Source organism: Vombatus ursinus, unplaced genomic scaffold, assembly GCF_900497805.2.
Source record: "Vombatus ursinus unplaced genomic scaffold, bare-nosed wombat genome assembly UNPS02011916.1, whole genome shotgun sequence".
Classification (NCBI taxonomy): Eukaryota; Metazoa; Chordata; class Mammalia; order Diprotodontia; family Vombatidae; genus Vombatus; species Vombatus ursinus.
The window spans coordinates 2,525,211-2,551,384 of record NW_020951694.1 but is presented as its reverse complement, the minus strand read 5'-3'; the positions used below and the strand labels follow the sequence as shown (position 1 = coordinate 2,551,384).

Sequence of the window (26,174 nt, the reverse complement as noted above, 5' to 3'; positions counted from 1 at the left end):
TTGAAGTATTTGTAGAAGAGGGATTATACTTGGCCCACAGAAGACAGAAATTAGCTGCAGTGCTAGAAATTGCAGAGATGCAAATTTAGCCTGGTTTTCAGGAAAAACGTCCTAATAACTAGAGGTATCCTTAAGTGAAAGGAGCTGCTTTGGTAGGTATAGTGGCTTCCTTCTTGCACAAGTTCTTTGAGATGACTGTCACATGTAGCTTTTGTTGTAGGTGGGAGGAGATTCTTGTTTAGTTAGGTATGGGTTGGACTAGATAGTCTATAAAATTCTGTGATGTTATAATTGGAATTATCTGTAATTAATAGGGTGATACCACCTTGTTAGACACTCACCAAAGGCTAACTCCCGCACCTAGCTAGATGTGGAGCAGTACCTATTACTTGGTGTGCCTGGCATCTTCCCATTGGGCCCTAATCCAGGATAACCACCAGTATCAGGGCTCAAGCTGAGGAGAAAAGACTACTGCTACTCATTGTGCCTTCTAAATTTTTCCCATTGGGACCTTACTTAGGACTCCCTCCAATATCACCTGTCTCTTGTACCACATGCTAAAGAATCCTTGCCCATTTCAGTTGAGATACTGCTCTCAGATCATCCCCAGCATTGACTTGGTCTGCCCACTGTAAATGAGAACTCTTCCATCTCATGCCCGTACAGGGCTTTCTCTAGGACAAACAAGGTTACCCACTTGCCAGTCGTCCTGAGTTCTCACGAGACACATCTCCATCTGCCAGGAGGTTGAACCTCAAGTGAAGATCTGGAACACTCTAATCTCCTGCCTTTTTCAGGGTACTCCTCTCCAATCACTGATACTCTTCTTGGACTCTCTGCTTAATGGTTAGCCTACTTCCATTTCCTTTTACTCAGCCTCATCTCAGTAATTCTGAACTTTGACTACCAGTGTAAAAGTCCATTCGTTCCTCAGCTTCACCTTGCTACTTCCTCACTTCAGCCATGTCTACCTCAGCCCCACCTCTTCTCCCAAATGGTTCTTTATATCTCCATAACCTTTGCACTGTACCCTCTGTAATGTTCATTTCACAATTAACAATCCCTTTGATCTTAAAAACTCTTTTTTTTCTCACTTCTTCAGTTGTGTGGCCTGAGTCCCTCAATCTGCTCCATTTCCTATGACCTACTCCACTTCTTCAACTCATATACACACACAGAGATAGTAACACACTTGACTTTGTCATTACCTACACGTGTTCTACTTCTTTGGTCACAAACTGTAAAATTCTTTGATCTGATATTCTATCATTCCATCTATCCCCATGCCTAATCCCCTAGTGATCCTAATCACTCACCCTTTTCTTCATCCTTGCTGTGACCTCCATTCCCCCCACCCCTCAATTTTTTCCCAGGCTATCAACCTTGCACTGACTACAGTCTTCTTTCTTCTTTAACTTGACCCCATGGTGAACCAACTCAAGTTTACTATCCTTGCCCCTTTGTCCTATCATGCTTTACCAAATCCTAACAGTAGATCACTTCCAATATCATGCTTCACCAAATCCTAACAGTAGATCACTTCTAATATCATGCTTTACCAAATCCTAACACTAAATCATTTCCAATATATGCCTGTTTTGCTTCTATTCTGGATGGAGCTGCAATAATGGAAAAAGTCTATTTTTCTCTAATCATTGTGTTATTCTTCTCTCCATAGTAGCAGTTCCAAACTTTTTCATCTCTTCTTAAGCCTCACATAGTATCCCCTCCTTCTACCTACTTAGCTGAGAATGGTCTCAGAATTCCCTTCCCTCTCCTCCTCATCTCACATAATTAAAACATTTTCCTCAGTAAATTTCTTCTTTACTCCATTCTCAAATGAAGATATGACCCTTCTCCTTTCCAAAGCCAATCCCTCCAGATGTTTCCTTGACCTTATAACCTCTCAACTTTTCCAGCAAATTGCTTTCTCACTCTCTAATCTTCCGTCTCTTCCTTGCTCCTTTTGAGAAGCTTACAAATATACATGCCTCACATTACTTAATATAAAATGCCCCCTCATTTCATCCTACAAGACCCACTGGCTATGATTTCTTAATTGACAGATTCAATGACTTCTTTTCAGTCCTGATATTTCTTGACTTCTCTGCATCTTTGGATACTTGGTCACTCTTGTCTCCTGAATACTTTCTCCTTTGTAGGCTTTTTAGCATTGCTCTGTCCTTGTTCTCCTCCTCTCTGTCCAAAGACTATATACTTTCTCAGTTGGTGATCTTATCACTCCCATTAATTCAGTCATTATCTTTATGCAGGTGATTCATACTTAGTCTCTTTCTAGACCTATGCTTCTTTAACTATCTCATCTCAAACTGGATGGGCAGTAGGCACCAGGAACTCAGCATGTTCAAAACAGAACTCATTATCTCACTCTTCTTCCTCCTTTCCACCCTCCACATTTTGACCTTTCCTATTATGATTGAAGTACCACCATCTTCCTGGTCACCTGGGTTTGCAATCTTTGTACCATTCTTGACTACTTACTCTCACTCACCCTACTTATTTAATCCATTGCCATATTTTGTCATTATTGATTTTACATCATCCTTCTGTCCACTTATAAAGCCACAATCCTAGTTTAGGCTCTCATTACCTATTCCCTGTATTACTACAGTAGTCTTCTAACTGGTCTCCCTGCTTCAAATCTTTCCCCACTTCAATTCATTCTATCCTCAGCTTCCAGAGGATTTTCTGAAGTCTGGATGTGACCAGGTCACCTTTCTCCTCAGTAGATGCCAGTGTTGCCATAATACCTCCAGGGTCAAGTATAAAGTCCTTAGTTTGTCCTGTAATGTTCTTCCCAACCTGTCCCCTTCCTACTTTTTCTGGTTTTCTTACACTTTACTCCTTTCCATGCATTCAGTGATCCAGCTGCACTGGCCCACTTCCTATTTGTCAAACACATCACTCCATCTCTATTCTCTGTGCTTTTGCACTGGCTGCCCCTCATGCCTAGAATATTCTGTTCCCTTATCTTTAACTCTTAGTTTCTCTGACTTCTTTCAAGACTCAACTCAAAGTCCACTGAAAGAGGTCTTTCTTGATCCCTCAAAAATTGCTAATGCTGCCCCCTTTCAGATCACCTTCCATCTGTATCACGGTTGTCTCTCTCTTTAGAATGAATGCTTCTTGAGGGCAAAGACTGTATTTTTGCCTTTCTTTGTATTTTCAGTGCTTAGCATATAATATAATAACATAACATAATAGATATTTCTTGAGCAGCTGACTGCCCTGACTTTGTTAGGAAGTTTTTCCTTAAATCAAAAACCTAAATCTATTTCTCTGCAACTTTCATCCTTTATTCCTTGTTCTGCTTGGCCCTTGAAGGCCTAGTATAATCTGTTTTCCACATGACAGCCATTCATGAACCTAAAGATGGCTATAATGTCTCTTCCCCACTTTCTACCTGGTATTCTTTTCTCTAGGCTCAGGATTCCCTGTTCCTTCATCTTATTCTTATGGGCATGATCTGCAGTTCTTTCATTCCCTGGTTACTGTCTTCTGGACATGGTATAGTTTGTCTCTCTTTTCCAGTAATGCAGGGTATTGTGGAACTCTTCTTCATAAGGAAACTTATTATACTGTCTCTGTTAATATAGGCTAGGAGAACATTAGCTTCCCCCCACTCCCCTCATCTTACTTTTGATTTGTTGTTCACTTGTTTTCAGTCATGTCTGACTCTTTGTGACGCCATTTGGGGTTTTCTTGGCAAAGACTTACTCCGAGTCGAAAGTATGATACGGAACATCCCATAAAGGAAGCTACCATCTTAACACACTCCTATAATGAAAATTTTTGATTAAATTCTTAGTGCAGTTTTGGTGGAGAGAAGTCATTGGGAAAACATTTGCAGCATAACTAACTTTGCTGAAACATTTCTGTTCTGTAATGTGAGATTAACTTAATGCTCACTGTGGAGATGGAAACATGGCATAGTAAAAGGGAGTGGGTTAATAAAAATTAATTTTAGAGTTTATCCTTAGATATAGTTTCTTAATGATTTTTTCATGTGCTCTGATTCCAGAAAATCACTTTGGAAAGAGAGAGAAATATAAGTAGAGAGATGTTATGGAGTAAAGTCTGATTTTGTGCATTTCTTAGGGTATTACTTGAACTAATGAATGAAAAAAGCTTTTATTAAATGCTTATTTTGTGCCAAGCCCTGTGCTAAACACTGCATATGCAAATACCAAAACAAGACAGTACCTGTTCTCCCTTTACATTCTAATAGGGGAAAACATTACATGGCGTGAGTGGTGGTCCTGGAAGGGTAGATTGATCTTGGAAGTTACAGGGATAGTAAGAAGGATAATAGGGAAATTGAATGACATGTGCTTTTTTGAAGCAATGGTTGAAATCATTTGAATACAACTCTAATGAAATGAAAAGGAGGTTGGTACTTGGTGGCTTGTAGTTGCGTGGAAGAGGAAGAAACATGCTTCCAGAGCAGGAGTTCAGAGTTGAATTATTTAATTCCTCCTCGGGAATAGTCTATAGAAGTTTGGTTTGGAGAGCATAACACCAGCAGTAACAAGGCAAGAGACAGCTAGAATGAAGAAGACTTTTAAAGTTGAGTTGCAGTTTTATAAATGGGTATATCACTTTTGGTACTTACCACTTTGGCTAGATAACATTAGCTTTAGGACCTAATTTCATGGAATTAGATCAGAGGTTCCCAAACTTATTTGGCCTACTGCCCCCTTTAAAAAAAAAATTACTCAGTGCCCCCCTGGAAATCTATTTTTTTTTTTTTGAGTGAGGCAATCGGTGTTAAGTGATTTGCCCAGGTTCATACAGCTAGTGGAAATCTACTTTCTTTAACACTTTAATGTTTTTTTTTTTTAATTTACCTCATTTCAAAAAAAATAAATTTTTTTTTTAAAAATGACACATCTTAAATTTAATAATTTATTGTAAATTTGTGGGTTTTTTCCTGCATTGAAATTTTAATGATGCGTCATGTAACGGTATAGTATCATATAGTATTGTATTGTAAACAAGTCATTATGTGCACATATTCCTGCTGATGCACGCTGGACTTCCCGATCTGCCAACACTTGCTTGTTAAGTAAGACCTGTCGGCGTACTTGACCACTGATTGGTTATAACTTGCATTTTGTGTGTTTATTTGGCAAATAATGTAATCACTATGATTTTGACTCTGTTACACAACAGATGAAACTTGTATGAATGGTTTTCAAAATTTTCTTCTCTTCTTTCCTTATGCTTCCATGGACCACTTATTTTTATTCAATGCCCCCCCAAGTGCACCCGAGGCTACTATACTCCCACCCCTCCCTGGAGGAGGTATCATCCACTTTGGAAACCTCTGAAGTAGATGTTCCCCATCCCCATACTCCTGAAATGATTAATATTTCAGAATGTTTTCTCAAGCTCAGAGCAGAAGTTTCAACCTATTGAATATAATGTGTGTCTGCCACTTATGTAAGAGAAGCAATAGAAAACATTTTTTTTTTGAGAAGGCAAGGGACTGTTTATTATCATTTATATTTCTTTTTATGGTCATCTTGGAGTTCCTTTTCTCCTGGCCTTGTTCTGTCTGATGACAAACCGAAGGCCATTCTGTCAAGGTGACACTTCCTATTTAATTACTTTTTTTAAAAATAATCTTAGTTTACTTAAACATATAGTTTTCTTCTGTTGTTATTCAATAATGCTTTTTCTTTCAAAGAATTCCAGATGTTCTACTTATAGACTACAACATTTTTCAAACAATTGAAATGGCTGAAAGGGATAGAAAAGCAGGAAAGACAAAGAGGAGCGATTTGTTGATTCATTAAGGTGTTTCCCAGAGGTTAGCTTTAAAGTGAATCATTTTTGTATCCTGGTATAGTAGAAAAACCATCTTACTCTGGGGAGTTGGATTCTAATCTCAGCTTTGTAACCATGATTTTTAACCACAAAAAGGAGAATTATGTAGGAATGTTAAGTGTTTCAAGAGCTGGGAGAGAATAGTAGAAAGCAGTAATCAGTCAGCCTTAAGTGCTTGCTTCCCTATGGATATAGGCTAATGATGGGGAAAGAAATTTTCTGGGTCAGTGAAAGCTGCAATTCAAGAAAAACTCATGGGGCTTTTGACTTCTGATAAAGCCATTGAAAATCCTGAAACTATGGACTCAAATCGTTCTAAGAAAGGGATTAGATTTATTGTTGTACTGTATTCAAAACTTAGAGGGACACCAGCATTAGTGATAAGGAGTGATAAACAAGGGTTAAAGATTAAAGAAAGAAGTTTATATTATGTAAAACTTTTTAGTTTTATTTTCAGTTAACAAGCATTTATTTTCTTTACCCCTTCTCCCCACCCATTCAAAAGAAAAACAAAACTGCTTGTAACAATTATACATAGACTAGCAAAACAAATTCTTACATTATTCTTACGTTATATTGATCAAATAAAGCAATATTTATCATGTGTTTATTAGTACAGTGCCTGGCACATAATAGACACTACATTAATGTTTATTCCTTTCCCCTTTCTAGGACCAAAAATATATGTCTTATTCTGCATCCTGGCTCTATCCACTCTATCAGGAAGTGGATAGTATTGTTTGAAATATTGATCCATATTGTAATAACAGCTAATTTATATATCACTTTGTTTTCCTTATAACAATCCTTTGAGGTAGGTAGTGCAAGTATTAATTATTATAATGTGGAAACTGAATCTCAGAAAGGTTGTGACTTGCTCATGGTCATGTTGATGACTTAAGTGGCAAAGGTTTCCTGATCCTTAAGCCCAATGAACTTTTTACTGGTTTTGATTGTTCAATTGGTATTGATTTTTATAGATGGTTTTAAAATATTTTAATAAAAATGATTTTTTTTAATAGAAAAGGCATAATAAATCACAAAAATATACCAGAAGGATAGCAAACACTGAAAGGATTCAAAAAGATCTTGATTGTCTAGATCAATGGAACAAATTTAATAAGATAAAATGTAATAAATACCCTTAAATGTGAAGTTCCTTGCTCAGATTTTGAAAGTTAGCAGTGTAAGTACAGAATTGATAAGGAGCTGGCAAGGAAATTTAATGGATTGTAAGTTTAATATGAGTCAATATTGTGTCACGGCAATTAAAAATCTAATGAGATCCTGGCCTTAGGCATAATGTCCCGAATGAGGAAGGTGATACTAATACTCTGTGTGTGTGGGTGTGTGGGTGGTGCTGGTGCTGCTGGTGCTGCTGGTGCTGCTGGTGCTGCTGGTGCTGCTGGTGCTGGTGCTGGTGCTGGTGCTGGTGGTGTGTGAGAGACAGACAGAGAGAGACACACACACATATAGTGTCTAGATCAGCGAAAGGCCTGAAGAACATAACATGCAAGAATTAGTTGGGGAAGCTGGATGTTGTTGATAGCCTAGTAGAGAGAAGATTTAGAAGGGACGTAGCCACCTTCAAATCTTTAACGAACTATCTTATAGAAAAGAGAAAGACTTGGCTTGTTGGATCCCCAGGACCAATTAGGAGCAATTTCAATGGAAATGGATTTGTTAGCATAGAGAAAAATGCTATATGAAAAACCTAAGAAAGAGAGCTCTTCCTTTTCTGTATTGAAGGGGGGAGAAGGGGGAAGAGGAGAAGTTTGTAAGCAGGGCAAATGTAGAGTATGTGGGATTTTGGTTTTCCTCTGGAAAAAATATTTCCCTCTATGTTACAATTGATGACCTTGAGGCATTTTATTTATCTCCACCTCTCAAAGATCAACTTTTGGACTGGGTAGGCTATATCTACTTTAAAGAATGAAGATGAAATCAAGTAATTTATTCTTTCAGGGGTGAATCTGGTGCTGGGAAGACAGAAAATACCAAGAAAGTTATTCAGTATCTTGCTCATGTTGCTTCTTCCCATAAAGGAAGAAAGGATCATAACATTCCGGTAAGCTTTTTAAAAAATCATTTATAAATTTTTAAAAAAAATTTGTTAAGAAATGAAAATTGAGAAGAAAAATCTGCATTTGACTTGCAGAATATCCACTTCGTTCTCTTAATCAGCTGTTCCACCACAAAAAGAGGTGGGAGGAGTGTTGTAAGATCTGAGCTACTCAATAGTGGCTGTATTAAGGAGAATTTTCCCTCTTGTGGAATCTCTAAGTAGTTAGTAAGCTGAATTGAAGATATTTGAATGCTGTTTAAGCATATTGATTTTTACTTTCAGTCAGTAGGATCCTTAAACTTTCTCACCTGCTTGGTCTTCAGATCATTGTGCTGTTCTTGACCTCTGAGACTTCTTTGGGGGATTATAGGGATGAGGTTTAATGGAGAGGGGAAGAAGTCATGTTTCTTTACAGTTTGAGTAAGAGGAGAGAATAAGAATATATTTGGGTGTGTTAGAGGTTTGGGGTGAGGGTGTGAATAAATTAAATCTGTTCATTGGATTGAGGAAATGAGTGTAGTCCTCAAGTTCTCAGGTCACCAGAGTCATTATTACAACTCTTCAGTTCTCCTTGTAATATAAAGATGCAGAAATACCAATTAATGGAGCTTGATGGCATGCTGGACAAGCTTTTTCACACTGAATTGCATGTTGACCTGAATGATATGGGAAATAGTTTGCTGCAAGGGAAAGCCCAAACTTGCTAACATTTGCATTTATTTGTTTGTAACCAGCCTGAATCGCCTAAGCCAGTGAAACATCAGGCAAGTGCTTTTCTTTATGCTTCTTAGTTATGAGTTAATGCAATTATTCTCTTTGGCTTCTTGTGTGTTCTAATGGAAACAAATTATATTTATACTGTCAGTCAATCAGTTGTTAGAACAATAATCAAAATAGTTATTTTTCAGTTTTCTTCTGTTAGAGATGATAGAACAAATTGCATTTATTTCAGTTTTGTCAATTTTTGTTTTTATTTGTTCTGTAACATTGACTTTATAGTGTAATTTATAAAGCATGTTCATGTAACAACGTTTTTGTTCCAAATATATCCCTCTAATGCTGCATGGAATTATTTCATTACCTGTTTTTTTTAATATAGGCTTTTGTGTTCTATATCATGTTTTGAGTTACATGCTGTGATGTCAAAAGTTTTTACACTTGGGATAACATGTTTCTGATTTCTAAAAAGTCACGTCATTGCTATATATGTCTGTGTTTAAGGGTTTCATTTTATTCAACATACAAAGTTAGGATTTTCTTTCTTACGGACAAGTTCAGGAGAGTATAGTCCTGAAAACTATGCTTAATAGTTAGTGAGACTCATTCCTTCCTTCTAGTTTCACAAGTTGCAGGAGTAACATGTACGGAAGAAAGTTACCTATTTCCCTCCTCCACTGAGATAAAAGAGGTGAATTCTCCCTCATGTGGAAGGTACACAGAACTAGGCCAGATGTATATTATATACTATAGTCTTCTCCCTATTGCTAAGAAAATCTTATGGGTTTGTCTTCTGTAATATAAACTAAGCTATGATATAAAACAAACGTGAGGCAGAGTTATAAAGACAATTTATAAATATAAAGGAATTGGACACAGGTGTTAGGACTTCACCTTTACTCTTACTTGTGGATATGCTCTAGACCAGAGGTATCAAACTCACAGTGTGACAAAACTCCTGTGGCACAAACTAGATTAAAATGTAACTGGGAAATGTTTAACAAAATAAATTAAAAATACAGTACAATATAGATAATGTTGATTTGTGGTTTGTTGTTGATTGTTGTCCAGTGTGAGGACTGCAGTTTGTCACCACTGCTCTAGGCATTCCTCTGAACGAATTAATCCTTGAAGGACTATATTGTACTTGTATTAAGTGGACAACCTCAATTAGATACTATCTATATGAAAGATCATGGCCTATATTTCTTACTTTGATAGCTGGAATTGCAAAATGGGAAATCTAATCACTAACTTGGCTATTTTGATTAGAGACTAGAGTGTTATACCACAATTCCAAAACAATACTACTTTCTCTCACCAGAGTATAAGTTGGAATGGTAAATATTCATTCTAATTATTAAAACATGCAGATTTAGACTATATTGTGAAATCCTCAAATGATTTAATATGTGGCATAAAACATATCAGTTTAACACTGTAAGTGTCCTTTTAAACTTCAGAATGGTTCTCTATTGTATATGAGTAGTATATCTATACCTGGACATTGAATTAAGTCATTGGTATATACATTTTTTCAAAGACAGTAAAAACTTCTTTTGTCCATGCTTTAAAGACATTATCAGTCTGTATGACATTGCATTAATCAGCTCTTTACAAAACTTTCTATATTATAGGGGTATGACTCATAGCCTAGACTACCTATGATATGCTCCAGTGATGATTTTTCCAAATTCTTATTTTAAAAGTCATATAAAAAAGAAGTCTACTTCATCTGTGCTAAATACCTTGAGGCTTGAGGCTGTGTTTATTTTTCATAGGTTGTGCTTTATTAATATTGACTATAGTTTTCAGTAGTTTGATGTTACTAAGCACAACGAACCTGCAAGTCATTTCCCCCCAAGGCCACGAGGACCTTGCACCTAGTATCCTAGGATTTAACCATTAGTTGACAATCTAGATTGTATAACCAAGTGGTAAAGCTATGATCAATTAGTAAAGATTTCAAATAATCCATGATCCCTTGTCCTGATTTGTCTTCTCAGTTTTCAAATACAAATGTTCTTCCTTTTTTGAAGAAAAGGAAATAGACATATCAAATCACATCACAGAATTCTAGAATTTAAGAGGTTGGAAGAGAAGAAACCTCAGTAGTCCTCTAGTTCGAACTGCATATGAAAGGAATCCCTATTATACCATATCCAACAAGTGGCTGTTGAAGTTTTGCTTGAAGACCTCCAAAGAAAGAGAACCCACCACCTTGCAACTTAGCACTCCACTTTGTGATAGCTCTATTAGTTAGGAAGTTTTCCTGACATTAAAGCTAAATTTGCCTCTTTCCAATTTCTACCCCCTTGCTCCTAGTTTTGCCTTTTAGGGCCAAACAGAACAATTCTATGTTCCTCTTCTATATGCTGGCCCTTCACATACTTAAAGACAGTTACCGTGTTCTTGCTGAGCCTTCTGTTTTACAAGTTAAATGTATCCAGTTCTTTCAGTTAATCTTCACATAACATAATCTTAAGTTTCTTCACCACTAACCCTCAGTGATACCTGTAAATTCATATTTGCCTCCTTACACTAGGACTTCTAGCTTCTCTTAATTGATTACTTGAACTTTGGACATTTACATATAGACATTTGAAACTATTGGTTTTAATTATTTGTCACAAATTATCTCTATGAAACAAATTTTAATTAGTTTAATCATACAGGTATTTTACTGAAGGTACAATTTATTTTCCATTCATACTGACCTAAGAACTCTGCTGGTCTTTGTGTCTGGACATTGTTTTAGCCGTCAGAGCAACCAAGCCATAATAGTAGTTTTTTGATCAATTACTAAATGTGATTTCTTTTAAGCTAAGATTTTGTGTATTTTATAGGCTTTTCATGCTTGACTAACATTTGGAGCAAAAGTCTATTTTCACCGACTTTTAGCCTGGTCCATACAAAACTTGAGTTCTGATTCAAAGGCAAGAATATGGCAGAATGTATATCATACTTAAACTTTCAGGCTGATAATTTTTCCTCCTTTTAGAATAAAGTTTGTTTGCCTTGCTGGTAAAAAATTATAATTTCTCCAAATTTAAGCCCCACCCCCCTTTTTTGCATGTTGATCAATAAAGTATCCATGGATTATAAGTTAGGTCCAACAGGTCTTTTGCCAGGTGATAGATTTTAAAGTAAGTGAATTGTGACTAACCTGTATCTTTGTTTCATAGGGAAGTAAAAACACCAAAATCTATAGTTGTATTGACTAATGTCTAATCAAATTTGATAAGAAACAATTAGTACCTCTGCTCTGCCAATTCTTGCTTCTTTTCCCTCAGCCATAATGGTTAGGAAATTACTTAGTGTGGATATAATTGAAATTAGCAGTAGTAGTAGTTTTAGGATGCCTTTGAGTGGTTCATTTTGTTCATTCCTTTGTGAGAGGTGCTAGGGGTGGGGAAGGTTATGGTCCTTCCATTTTTGGAAAATAGAATTTAATTAATATCTTTGGTATTTATATTACTCACATTTCTCGATATATTCTTCTCTTTCCTCTCTCCCAGAGAGCTGTCCCTTATAATAGAGCTTTTAAAAATAGGAATTTAGGAAAAGTTCATTAAAACTAATCAACATATCTAAAAAGTCTGAATTTATATGCCATGTTACACACCCTTGGGCTTCTACTTCTAAAAAGGAGAAGGAGGAAATATCTTCTCACATTTCTTCTTTGGGGCCAAGCTTGGACTTTATAATTTCTCTGCTTTGTTCATGATATTAACTCAAATCATGAGCTATTTGATTTCACCCATAACAGAAATATCTCTTGAGGTATAGTCGTGATTCAGCAGAGGGAGGATGGGGTGAAAGAGAGTCCCACAGTGCTGTTGGGCAGATGATATAATAACCTCAATAGAGACATAAAACTGCATTGGGGGTTCTGTCACTATGACGTTTCTTTGAGTTAAAGCTTTTGCTACTGTTAGCTTCTAAAATTTTTTTTTTTAGAAATCACTAGATTTTTGTCTCCTGAATCCTTTTTCCAGGGAAAGGGCAATAGAAAGATGAACTTCTCTACTTGGAGTTATGTTGGAAGACTTATACAAGAACTCTAGCTTCCTTATCTATGTCTCAAAATTAGTATTACCTTTTCTTTCCTTTCCTTAACACTTACTCACCTTACTGGAATGGTCTCTGAGACTTGACCCTAAAAAGATGAGATAGGTCTTTCTCTCCATACTTCACACTCACTTACCTTTTCCACATATTCGAGTTCTTTGGTACTAGAAGCCTCCTTCCCCCCAAAGGGGATTTAGAGAGCAATACATGTAGCCATTCTTATTGCTAGAGACCTAAAGTGATACTTGTTATCATTTAAGATGAAGCCCACTCTTTGTGAAATGTAGTTTACTCTAAGTAATTCAGTAGTAAAAATTTGGAATCTGTAGGCTTAAACAAAAGAACTCATCATTAGATCCTACGATTATAAATTTGAAGTGGAAAATAACTTTAGAGATTATTGAGGAATTTTTAGATACTATCCAACTTCCATATTTTACAGATGAGGATTCTGAGGCTCAGATTAAATGACTTGCCCAGGTTCATACAAGTTTAGTTGTATGAGGTGGACCAGATCTTCCTAATTGCATGTCTACATCATCTTGGCTCATTGAGCAGAAGAGAATTGATGAAAAACTCAGCTTGAGAAAATCCTGCTCTTTGGTTATGTCTGGATTAGTCAAAATAGGAGTCAGCATCCTACTACCTGAGTAATTTATATTATCTTAAGAAATCATTTCCAGTTAAAATCAAGTTGTTGAAATGATGGTAGTTGCGAATTTAGAACCATTAACCAAGTATTAATTTAAGCACCTATTATATACCAAGCACTATGCTAGGTGCTTCATTCACTTTATTTGTATAAGGATACATTTAAACATATACAGAATAATTACACAGAGAATAAATACAAATAAATAAAAATTTCTTTAATAAGATAATTTAAGGAGGACACCAACATTTGAGAGGATGAGGAAAGGGAAGGTCATGGTTGAGCTGTGTATTTAAGAGCAGAAAGGAATTCAGTGATGTGAGTGAAAAGGGAGTGCATTCTAGGCTTGGGGCCAGTGCAAAGGCACAGAGGTGGGAGATCAAGTGTCATCATTTTGTGTGTGTGTGTGTGTGGTGAGTATTTGTGTCTGTGTCTGTGTCTGTGTCTGTATAGAGTGAAGGAGAGTGAAGAATCTGATAAGACCAAAGTATGAACTTGGGAGATTGCTTCCTAAATGGCAGTTCTGACCATGTTATTCCCATCCATGGCAGTTAGGTGGTGCAGTGGACAACACTGAACCTGGAGTCAGGAAGACCCAAGTTCAAATCTAACCTCAGAAACTTCCTAGCTGTATGACCCTGAACAAGTCACTTAACCTGTTTACCTCAACTCTGAAGTGGGGATAATAATAGCACCTACCTTGCAAGGTTGTTATGAGGATCAATATTTGTAAAAAACACTTAGCACAGTCCCTAGCATATAGTAGGCACTATATAAGCATTCTCCCTCCCTCTTTTCCTTTCTTCCTCCCTTCTTTCTTCTCTTCTCTCTGTTGTCCCTCTGTTACCTGTTACTTCAAATATTAAGTGTTTTGTCATTTAAAATCCTTCCTGTTTTTCTTGTCATTATATATTATTCCCTTCCACATAGTCTATGGTCCAGACATACTGACCTATTTGCTTTTCTTCACATATGATCCTGTATCTCCCATTTGTCGGCCTTTGCACTGGCTATCCCCTGTACAGTACTTGGAATGCTTTCCCTCCTAACCTCTACATTTTAGAATGCCTGGCTGAAGCACAACCTCTTGCAGAAGACCTAGCTTTGCCTTCTACTCTAAAACTGTCTTCTATCTACTCTGTATGTGTCTTATATGTACCAATTTATTTATATTTGGTTTCTCCCCAGTTAGAACATAAACAATGCTTAGAGATTATATTTTGCCTTTAAAGTGTGTGTGTGTGTGTGTGTGTGTCTTTCCGTCTAGCGCTCAGGACAGTTGGTGGCATACATTAAGAGTTTAATGAATGCTCTTTAATTTAAAATGTTGGAAATTTTGAGGTTTGAATTTGATAAGTTTCATTTATCTGAAAAATTCATTGATGTGGAATTACCTCATCCATTGCCAGGTAAATGATTTATTACTGTATAATTAAATTAATCTCTATATAAAAACAAAACAGGCTATCTGAAAGGATTTGGTTGTCTTTTAAGTAAGTGTGGGTGCAGGTCTCCATTTCCTCATTGAATTTGATTACAGTTAAAATATATAGGGGCAGCTAGGTGGTGCAATGGATAGAGCACCACCCGTGAAGTCAGGAGGACCTGAGTTCAAGTCCGGCCTTAGACCAAACACTTGACACTTCCTAGCTGTGTGACCCTGGGCAAGTCACTTAACCCCAATTGCCTTAAAAAAAAATAATCCCATGCCCACAGATAAAATATATGAAAATCTGGTAATCCAGATAACTGCCTTGGAACTCATAACATGGATATTAATATAAAATCTGGCATCTTTTTGTGTAAACAACTACTTTAGCTTTTTACCTAGAGAAGGGGATGGCCTGAGACACCCATATCTGTCTCATTGTTCATTTTCACCTGGCCTCTCAAAGTATTGGTCAAAATATTGACTTTTGACACTAAATCTTCATTAATACTTATAGCGTATATGGAGTAATGTTAAAAGAATTTTAGATGTGGTCATTGAGAATTTCCTCAACCTATCTGCTTTGTTTTCTAGATGAGGAAATAGAGGGCCCAGAGTAATTGTGACACCGATCAATTTGCCAATGACTAGCTGTATGACCATAATTTATCTCTTGTTTAAGTGCATTGATGTGTGAAGTGAATGGTGAAATAGTAAATTTGCATGGCAGCTGGGTTCTAATTTTCAAATCTTTTGGTTCTTTTTTTTTTTTTCACTTTAGACTCACTTCTATAAGCTGATTTAATTTTTAGGGTCAAGATTCTGTTGATTTTTAACTGCAATGATGTGTCTTTTGAAAAAGCTGTCCAGTTTTGTTCACAGATTCCAGTTTTTTAGTTCCAGTCTAGAAGTACAACTTCTTCAAGGAAAGAATTGGCACACTTTTTTTCCCAGGATACTATTCCTTTTGGGACTCATGGATAAAATATGGATTAATGTACTTTAATTTATAGTTTTTTATGACTTGCATACAAGTTCACATGTAAGTTTTGGGTATTCCTAACAAGCATGCGTGTTTCTGGATACAATCAAGAGAAACTCAGTTGTCTGAATTCAGTTTGAATAAGAAATAATGTTATTATCTTTTTGTTCGTTTGGTTTTCCTGTCTGTTAAATGAGAATAATGATATCTAGCCAACCTGTATCAGAGTATTTTTGTGCATATCTATTGAGATCATCTATGTGTAAGTACTTTTCTCTCTCATGTAAGATGGTAACATTTTTAATAATGAGCTTTGGCTTTTTTAAAAAAAAAAATCACTGATATTATTACATAACATTTTATTTTTGGAAAATCTGTTTCTTGCATTTTCCCACAAATCTGTGCCTGATTTGTTTTTCTTATACTTAAATCCACATCTTTCTTTAACAATGTTAGTCTCTTGGATATCATTACGTATATATGCTAATTTATTTCATTTTTAGTGAAGTCCTGTCAAAACATCCAGGATTGAGCAGACCCATTTAAAAGGTGCAATTGGTACAAAAGAACTGAGAAAAAGAGGCAATCAAATGTGAGGGTTAATAGAAGACTTTAGTTTAACATAAATACTTCTATGTTTCTTTTTGTGTTTGTGTGTGATGTGTTTTAGGGAGAACTCGAAAGGCAACTTTTACAAGCAAACCCAATCCTTGAATCATTTGGAAATGCAAAAACTGTGAAAAATGACAACTCTTCTCGTTTTGTAAGTTTAATAGCAGCACAAAATTTAATTCTTCAGTTTTCTGTCTGAATTATTGGCATGAATAAGAAAATGAAGTTATTATACCTCCAAGAATTTAAGTAGAAATTGAACCACAAAGTAGAAGACAGGTGGATTATTGGGGGAAAAAAAAGTACTGTTGGTGATAGAATTTTTAAAATAGTTTGCTATTTCATGAGATGACTTAAAGCATTGTTTACTGTGTTTAATCTTGGTTATTTGCTAGAGCTTAAAAATGTTTGGTATATAAACTGACATATATATGAACCTTTGAAGCTAATTCAGAATTTGGCAAAAGTTGGCAAAAGTTTGACTGTCAATTTGACTTTTTAAAATGTGTCTGCTAATTTATCCTTTAGTCTCACTTTTTTTATAAAAACTGTTGTATTTGGACAGAATGAGACTTGATTTCTTAAGGGAATGCATGTTGAAAATGCTTATTTCGAAGATGGAATGTTATATCCATATTCATGGAGTATGCAGAATTGAAATTTGTATTGCAAAAGTTGTTTTATGGTCTTAGTGTTTCAGACGGTCTGTTATACCTCCCTCTCAATCATTCTGGTTCTGCTTCATTTACTGGATACTGTTCTCTGGGTCTCTAGACTTGTATTAGGAGGAGAAAATAATTAAGTTCCTAAAAGAAAATGAAATCTTCCTTTAAAGTTAGGGTGTTAAGCTCTATCTCTAAAGACTCTTTCAGCCCTAAGAGTCTACAAATACATAGAAAAATATTTCAGAGCTGTAAAAGACCTTAGAAACAGTCTAGTCTAATTTCTTCATTTTATACAGTCTAGTCTAACTTCTTCATTTTATAGAGGAGAAAACTGAGTCCCACAGAGTGAAAGTAGTGAAAGTGACTAGCCCATTAATGTCACAGACACAGTGGTAGTGTGTAGTGGTAGTAGTAGAAAAGAACCTGGGTCTTCTCACTCCTAATCTTCTCTGTTTTTCCTCCTGTGCCTTCTCTGTTCTTTAGGTCAAGGCTACTAGTTGTTCTTAAGTACATTGGCCAAGGATTTTTACTTGAATTTTACCTTTCTTCATCCTAGGGACTTACATTCCCTAAAGTACAAATGACTTTAATGTTGTTTCTGTCTATTCCCATGGTGCCCAGCAGGAACAAAGTACCTATCAACATTATTTCAATGATTAAGACCCTTGGGGGGGGGGGGTGGAAGCATTTTGTACATAACTCTTGTTCCTTAGTCTTCTTTCAGTTATAAAAACAAAAATAACTCCTCCTACTCCTTCCAGAAAGCTTAGATTTGTGTTTCGGATAGGGAAGAGAAGGGTAAAGGGAATAAGTATTTATTGAACACCTACTATATGCCAGGCAGGATATGAAGCACTATACAAACATTATTTTATTTGATGCTATGGGAGAGATGCATAATTTCTTACATTACTCATCTTGTGCACTGATAAACTGGCTTCTTGAGAGCTTTATAGACATTGGGAGGGCTCTAATACTTCCTGGGAAACTCCATTTACTCTGACAATGGACCATTCCAAGCTAATAGGATGTGTTATGAGACCTGCTTACCCCAAGAAGAAGGATTTTTATTTTTGCTCAATGTTCTGTATGGTTCCCAAGAAATCTGAGAGGAATTATGTTCGTCTTGGATCTCAGGGATCAGATTTACTATGTACTAAAACATTTTAAGGGAGTTGCCATGGAGTAGCTCTGTACTCTGTTCTTTTAATGTAGCTTCCTTGCATATCATTGTCTCTCCAGAATTTAGCTAGTTCTGGGGCATAAGGTAAGTAATTTTCACTCTATCGGTCCATCTGTTTGTATTTTTCTGTTCCTTAAAGTGTTTGCCAAATGTTGGTCAGCATATGTAGAATGAATTCAGATGATGTCCTTGAAGTAAGAATATGTATTTCCAGCATGCAAAACTAGATACTGTGCTTAATCTGCACTTCAAACTAGTTCTTAATAAGAAACAAACAAACAAAAAAGTCACAGAACTATTCTGGTACTTACTTAGGTGACAAAATTTATTGGAGCCACTTGTACTCAATAAATATATAGTCTTTTACTTCCTCTTTCCAGAATTTAGTCATTGTTCAACTTAGATGCTTTCAAAAGTATTCCATACTTAAAGGGAATTCCAGTGTTAGTGACCATAGATACACTTCTATTAACAAGAATACACAAGAGACTTCAGTTCACTTCTATATGTAATCTGTAGGATCAATGAGCATGAAATAATAGGCGTTGTAATAGATTCTAGGTGATCTCAGGAGTATTATCTTCTATCCTTTCCAAAAAACATGTAACACACTAGATTTATCTATTTTAGTAACCATCTATATCATTTGATAGATGAAACCAGATGCACACACTTTCCATAAGCAGTAATTCTACCAATATATTGCTACAGGGAGGGAGGTAGTACATTTTCCCCTTATAGATATAGCATTTTGGTAAGTATTAATCAAATACAACAAAATAATAACACAAAACTAAATCATATTATGGCTAATTTTAAAAAGGAAGCTGTGGATAAAATAAAGAGTGAAGAGACAAAAAAGACTTAATTATCAAGAATTTATTATGCACGTACTGTATGCTAGACACAATGATAGGCATGAGGGAAACAAACTCAAACAAGGCAGTTTCTGAATTCAAGGAGCTTATGTTTTACTTCGGTAGACATGTTCATAAATAAATATATGTAAAATAACTTTTTTACAAGGGAGATACTAGTACCTGAGGGGGATCAGGGAAATCTCATGTAGGGCATGGATCTTAAAGAGAGTTTTGGAGGAAACAAGGATTCTAAGATAGGGAGTTGAGGCAGGAACATGTCATAGAGAGAGAGTCAATGCAAGGGCCTGGAAACAGGATAGAATGACCTATATGGAACAGTCATAAGTCCTATTTGGATGAACCATAGAGGGTAGGAAGGAGAACGATATGTAAAATTGGAAGGGTGTTTGGGACCAGGTTGTGAATGGCTTTAAAAGCCAAACAGGAGTTTATCAATGAGAAGTGTGGAGAGATACAGTGGGAGAGGTAGACCTGGAAGAGGAGACTGATTTCTTGCCTTCTTATGTGTGAGAGAAAAGCAATGAAGAGAGAGGAATGGATTTGAAAAAAATAGAGTATTGAGAAAGAAAACAGGGCCCAGTGCATCAGAGGGTTAGGTGAATATTAGCTGAGATAAACACCTTTTTTTCCCCACACTCACATTTGTTGTGGTGGTTATTTCCATTTTGGAATCATATCTCATTGAGCAAAACACATTCTCTTTTTTTTTTTTTTTTTTTGGTGAGGAATTTGGTGTTAAGTGACTTGGCCAGAGTCACACAGCTAGTGAGTGTTATGTGTCTGAGGTCAGATATGAACTCAAGTTCTCCTGACTCTAGAACTGGTGCTTTATCCACTGCGCCACCTGGCTGCCCCGATCATCAAAACACATTCTTTAGGGTGCATTGGTAATGGCCAGAGCAATATTATCCATTTAGCTAGATTCCTTCTGTGGTCTAGAGGTTACCAGTTGCCTTTACATAGAAAAGTTGTGTACCCACAAAAATAACTTTTTAAAAACTATTTTTTATTTATACATCACTTTCATTTCTAGACATTCCTCCTTCCCTACTCAGATAACAATCCCTTTTATCAATAAAATAAACAGGTTTGTGTGTTGAAAGTAGTTTAATAAAACTCGAGAAAAAAGTAGTTTAAATTAACAAATATATTAACAGATTGACATTATATGCAGTATTCCATGCCCATGGTCACCCTCCTCTGCAAAGAAAAGAGGGAGGTGTATTTCCTCTTGTCTTTTTCAGGGCCAGCTTTGCTCATTACAGTTTAGGTAACCCATTTTCAAAGAGGATGTCGTAGAATTGTCTTTCAGAATTATGGCCTTGTTTTATTGAATAGTGAAGGTTTTTTTGGTTTTGTTTTGTTTTGTTTTCTCTTACCAGACAGCCTTTCAGAATATTCAGGGGGTCCCAAAAGTCAGAGTGCTATTTTAATGCTATTAAGGCTTAACACTGCACTCTGTCTTTTGGGGCACTCTGTAGATGTCAGAGCTGAAAGGTAACTTAAATGAAATGGGCCTCTTTGTCACTTTTCACTCATTGCTTCTGATTCTGCTCCCCAGAGTCAAACAGCTTAAACCTACTTCAAATGACAATCCTTCAGTACTTTAAGACAGCTATCCTGTTCCCCCTCCCAGCCCCTCAAACCTTCTCTTTTTCTAGGTTAAGCATGCCCAGTTCCTTCAGCCAACGGTGTGACACATGGCTTATCAGTGTCTTCGTTTTGCTTTTTCGTATTAAGATCTCTAGTGTCTCCTTTGTTGCCTGAACACTATTTTTTTTAAAAATATAAACATTTGAGGCTATCAGTTTTATTATTCACAGATTTTGTGCAAAATGAAAGTTCTTAGAGCCTAAGGTGTGACCTTTTGACTGAGTTCAAGTTTTATAGAACAAATCCTGTTATTAAGGGGATTTGTTCTGTGAAGTTTGGATTCAGTCAAAGAGCTGAACTTGAGGACCTAGAGGGTCACATGTGGCCTTGAGGCCCCATCCCTGTCCTAGGCCATGAGGGTGTATACTTGAATCTATCAATATTATAGGTATAATGTGTTCAGGATTGTTTTATTTTTCAGCCTACTAAGAAGGCTTTAGTTGCAGTCTTGTGTTTCAGCTTTGGTGATCACCAAAGATGACTGTTAAGATTTGAAATGTCAAACTTCCACCCTGTTTGTGCAAGACAGCTATTTTGCTTCACAGTGTTGACCCTGGCTGATATGCATAACTCTTCTTGGAATGTTGACCTTCACATTGTACCTGTAATCTAGTTTCTAACCATTGGTGATAGACATCCTATAAGACGGCACCACTGGAGAATACATGAATATTTTCTGAGTATAAAGAATGAGAGATACTGTTACATGTGAAACAATCCCTTTTCCCACTAACACTGGTTGTAAAATACATTAGGATAGCCCAGTGACTCAAGTGGATGGATTAAAACAGAATAAAAAATGTATTATATAAACATGTTTGTTAATAAGAACTGATTAAAATTAGAGATAGATGACCCCGTGAATAAAGCACTGCACCAGTAGTTAGGAAGATCTAAGTTCAAATCCTACCTCAGACACTTTATAGCTGTTTGACCTTGGGCAGGTCACTTGACCTCTTCACTGATACTATTGTTATTATTAACAAAATCTTAAGCCGTGATTTAGCTCCTTTTCTTCCTTAACAAATGCATTTTAATTTTGACTGGACTTGTGATTTCATTAATATACTGAACTCCTGATGACAAAACCCCCTTCTACCTATGTAGATCATCTTAGAAATCTGGCTGCCATGCTAAGGAGTTAAATTATGCTCCCAGGTTCACAAAGCTAATGGATTTTAGAGGCAGTACTTTAATGCTGACAATAGCTAAAGCTAGCTTTCAACAGGTACATAAGAAATAATGCTGTGAAACAGCTAAACCAAACAGGTTTGGTTCAACAGGCACTCTGCTGGTAATATTAATGTTACTGAGTCTGCCTAACCACTTGGAACAACACCAGCCATCCCTCTTTATCACATTCTACAACTGTCCAAGCTGATATCTTATTCATATACTTCACAAAACTGTGTGCAAAAGGTTACCACCACCACCAGCAGCAATAGCAGAGCCATGCGTGGCTAGTTCCAGCAGTAGCGTTTGTAAGTAAGTTCCATCTTAGCAGCCTTTGTTGGTTGTACTTCATCTTTGACCAGGTCTCTCTCAGTCTTAGCTTTATATTTTAAACTATGAACTAGAGATCTAATTTCCATTTGGACCACCACTTCTTAACCAATTGCTTACTTCCAAATTATTATTATTGCTTTCATTGGCCCAAAGTGAGGAAAACTTAAACTGTTCCCTTTTGGTCTTTAGTTTCTTGCTCAAGACTTTATAATCATTGGCAATATTTTTTAAACTTTCTTCTTTTAGTATCATTTGTGTTCATGAGAATCAACCGAAGTGGGTAGTTGTCTTTGTGTGTGTGGGGAAGTTTTCTGTTTTGTCTTGGATATATGTTTCAATGATATAATTGTTCTTTCTGTGATCATCAAGTTAGGTTGTTAAATTGCTGCCTTAGTACCCCTGAGCAAGGCATCACAAACTACTTCTACTCTTTGATACTTTCTCTGACCCTTACATTATTGTTTCTCACCTGAGCTTCTTTGCCTCTACTACAAGTGTGTGTATGTGTATATATATATATAAGTCTAATCATTTGTTTTATATACATCTTAGTTTGGTAGCTAGGTGATGAATCTTAACTTAAAAGAGTAATATCTGCTTTTAATATTTGCTGTCAGTTTTAGTGTATAGCCTATGCTACTGTGGGATAGATTGCTCAACATTGCTATAAGAAATTGTGTTTTCTTCAGTAATGACAGTGGAGCAATCACATTTGGACTCTGACCTCAAAATCCCCAATAGTCTATGTGACGTAGTAGAAATGACACTAAAAGAAACTGACAGGAAGAGAGGCTAAACCAGATATATGCACAAACCAGATATATGCACAGAAGTCCCTGGCAGAGGTGAGAAAATTTTGAGCATGTTGATGGATCTATTCTCAAGATAGTTTAAAGAGAAACATACCAAGTGATTATAAAAAATTCATGCATGATATGACTGCCAAAAATAATTGCAGGAACATCTCTGCTGCTCTGTATGTCTAACCCCCACATTTCTACAAAAGCTCAATGCCAGCAATCTAAAGGTATGAAGTATCTTTAGTGAAAATATGAAAAATTAGTAAGCTGACTTTTGTAATCAGAATTCTATAGCAGACCAATAATTTGCTGTCTTAATTGACTGAAAGTTGCAGAGAATATAAGATTGTACCATTATTACTTTGTTGACTATGTTTTGTAAGCCTTTTGATTTGATAGATGCCATAAGGGCTATTCTCCAACATGATATTAATTTTAAAATGCTTATTTTAAAGCATATGTATATATTAAAATTGCATAAGATTCCTTGAAAGATGTAACTTCTGTTCTTCCTTGCAGTTGTGTAAATGCCTTTTCCAATAGCTGTTTGATGCTACTGTCTGATTGTTAATAGGTAGCACACTGGTGGGGGTTTATGAGCTACAGAGTGCAGTCCTGGCTTATCTCTAAAATTTGAGAAACCATCCTCTTTCCGAAGACCCAACCTGTGAGTGTTAGATGATAGTACAGATCAGAGGGAATACTGTATACTGTGGGGTCTTCACCTGAGATGTTATATAACTTCCTCACATATTTGTAGGGACCCACTAAAGAATCTTTGTTTTGTTGTATTCCTTAATTTTGCACACATCCACTAGAGAACAATTAGCATTTATTTTCTTTTGTTTTAGTCTAGTTTTCTAGTATCTTTCCTTTATAAGCCATACTTGCCCCTTTGACAGGAGGAAAATTTTAATATGTATATTTATTGTTTTATGTACTGATGTCTGTTGTACTGCATCCATTACTAGTGCGGAGGAGAATGTAAGCAATGTGGATATCCTTAGAATACTGGTGCCTACTTTTCATGCCTAGAATTCTTTCCCTCCTCATCTTTACCTCCTAGCTTCCTTAACTCCCTTCAGGTCCCAGATGGATTCTTACCTTCTGCCAAAAAACCTTTGTTGATCTCTCTTAATTCTAGTGCCTTCCCTATGTTAATTATGTATATTTTCCTAAATATATATTGTTTTTACACAGTTGTTTGCATGTGCTGTCCACCATTAGACTATGAGCTCCTTGAGAGCAAGTACTGTTTGTTGCCTTTTTTTGTATCCCTAGTTCATAGCACAGTGCCTGGCATGTAGTAGACACGTAGTAAATTCTTGTTTAAAAAAAAAAAATCAAAATCAAAACACTGGTGCCCAGTAGTGTATTCAGAGCCACACAGAGGACTCTTATTTAAAAGTGCTACATGAATTAAGAGAAGAAAGAAATGGAAAGCTTTTTGTGAAATGCTGTTGATAACTTATTTAGGAAAATGTGAAATACTAAGTGATGTGATGCAAAGACAACTTTGTTTTCTGTGAGTTGCCTAAGTATACGGAGCCTTCTAAAATTCTAAGATGGGAATTTTGGAAATTATTGGATACTGATTAACAGACCTCTTACAGACTGTGTAGAATAAATTTCTTAACCTTGTGAAACCATTTGATTCCACTTATTTGTTAGAGATTACTAATTTGTGAAGAATCTTTTATTTTAAAGTCTTAAAAGACATCTGGTTTGTATTAAAGAGTTCATTCTTTAGGTCAACATTGCTGTTATAAAAATAATCATTCACAGTTATTTCTGCTATGTTGATGGAGAAGTAAGATGCATTCCAGATGGTGATATATTTTGTACAATAAATCTATTGAAAAGACATTTTGAAAAATAGTCTGGCTTTGTTTCAAATGATTGTAGTTCTTGTTAAGAATTAGTAGGATGTTTTTGTTCTTCCTCATAGCAGAAAATCTTTTGCTATGGAAGAGTTAACTTCTATATAACCAGATTAAGACGAGGTGGCAAGAATATACAGAAAAACTATACAAGAAAGATCTTGACATCATTGATAACCACAATGGTGTGGTTACTGATCTAGAACCAGATATCCTGGAGAATGAAGTGTGCCTTAGGAAGCATGGCTAACAATAAGACTAGTGGAGGTTACAGAATTCCAGCGGAGCTATTTAAAATTCTAAGAGATGATGCTGTTAAAGTGCTGCATTCAATGTCTAGCAAATTTGGAAAATACAACAGTGGCCACTGGATTGGAAAAGATCAGTTGTCTCAGTCCTAAAGAGCAATTACATTTCAGCTTAGCGCATTGTTTATAAACTACACCAATAAAATAATTTTTATTCGCATGGTGATATGTGTAAAAGATCCACTTTACTGAAAAATTCCAATGATGATAAGTGATGTTATTGACCCAATATTAATAGTCCTATAAATTGTTTGAATTACATTAATTCATCCTCATTTTCTTGCTTGAGCATAAAAGGAGACACAAGGTAACTGGCTTAGGTTAGGGCTTCACTCTATAAGCATAGATAGTGAAGGTTTATTTCTTTTTATTAGGTATGTTACTCAGTTAACATTTATTAATCATCTACTTATGTGACAGACTCTGCTAAGCACTGGGGAACTATCTTAGTTATTTATCAGTTAATTTTACTTTTCATAAAATTTTCATGAATTCTCTTAGTGGGTATTTAATGAGTTCTTACTCTATTTTTGTGCACCTGGGCTGTATTCCTAAGGCTCTCCAATCAATTTACAAGCATTTATTAAGAGCCTACTATGTTCTGCTAGTTACTTAGATTACAAATACAAAGAAACATGAGGACTTACACTCAAATTTTTTTCATGAGGACCTGCATTCAAATGGGAAAGATAATTCGTACGTACATAATTATATGCAGAATAAAGAAAACAAATACATAAGGAATAAATATAAAATAGTTTAAAAGAGAATTTGTGAGGGAAAGAACTAACGGTTGGGGAGATCAGGAAAGACTTCACATAGAGAGTGAACTGCATCTTGAAGGTAAAAAAGGATTCTGTAAGGTGGTGCTAAGAAAGAAGTGCCTTCTAGCCAAGAGTGACTCCAAATACAAAGGCACC

General features: G+C 36.0%; 1 protein-coding gene across 1 annotated transcript in view; it reads left to right on the top strand.

Moving 5' to 3' along the window:
• The window catches only part of MYH10 (myosin heavy chain 10), a 201,397-nt gene that overhangs the window by 50,889 nt on the left and 124,334 nt on the right, over nucleotides 1–26,174 (top strand). The window contains exons 5-6 of the mRNA XM_027857033.1: nucleotides 7,816–7,918; nucleotides 16,437–16,529. Coding sequence (XP_027712834.1) covers nucleotides 7,816–7,918; nucleotides 16,437–16,529 — 196 coding nt within the window. The remainder of the gene's footprint in view (nucleotides 1–7,815; nucleotides 7,919–16,436; nucleotides 16,530–26,174) is intronic.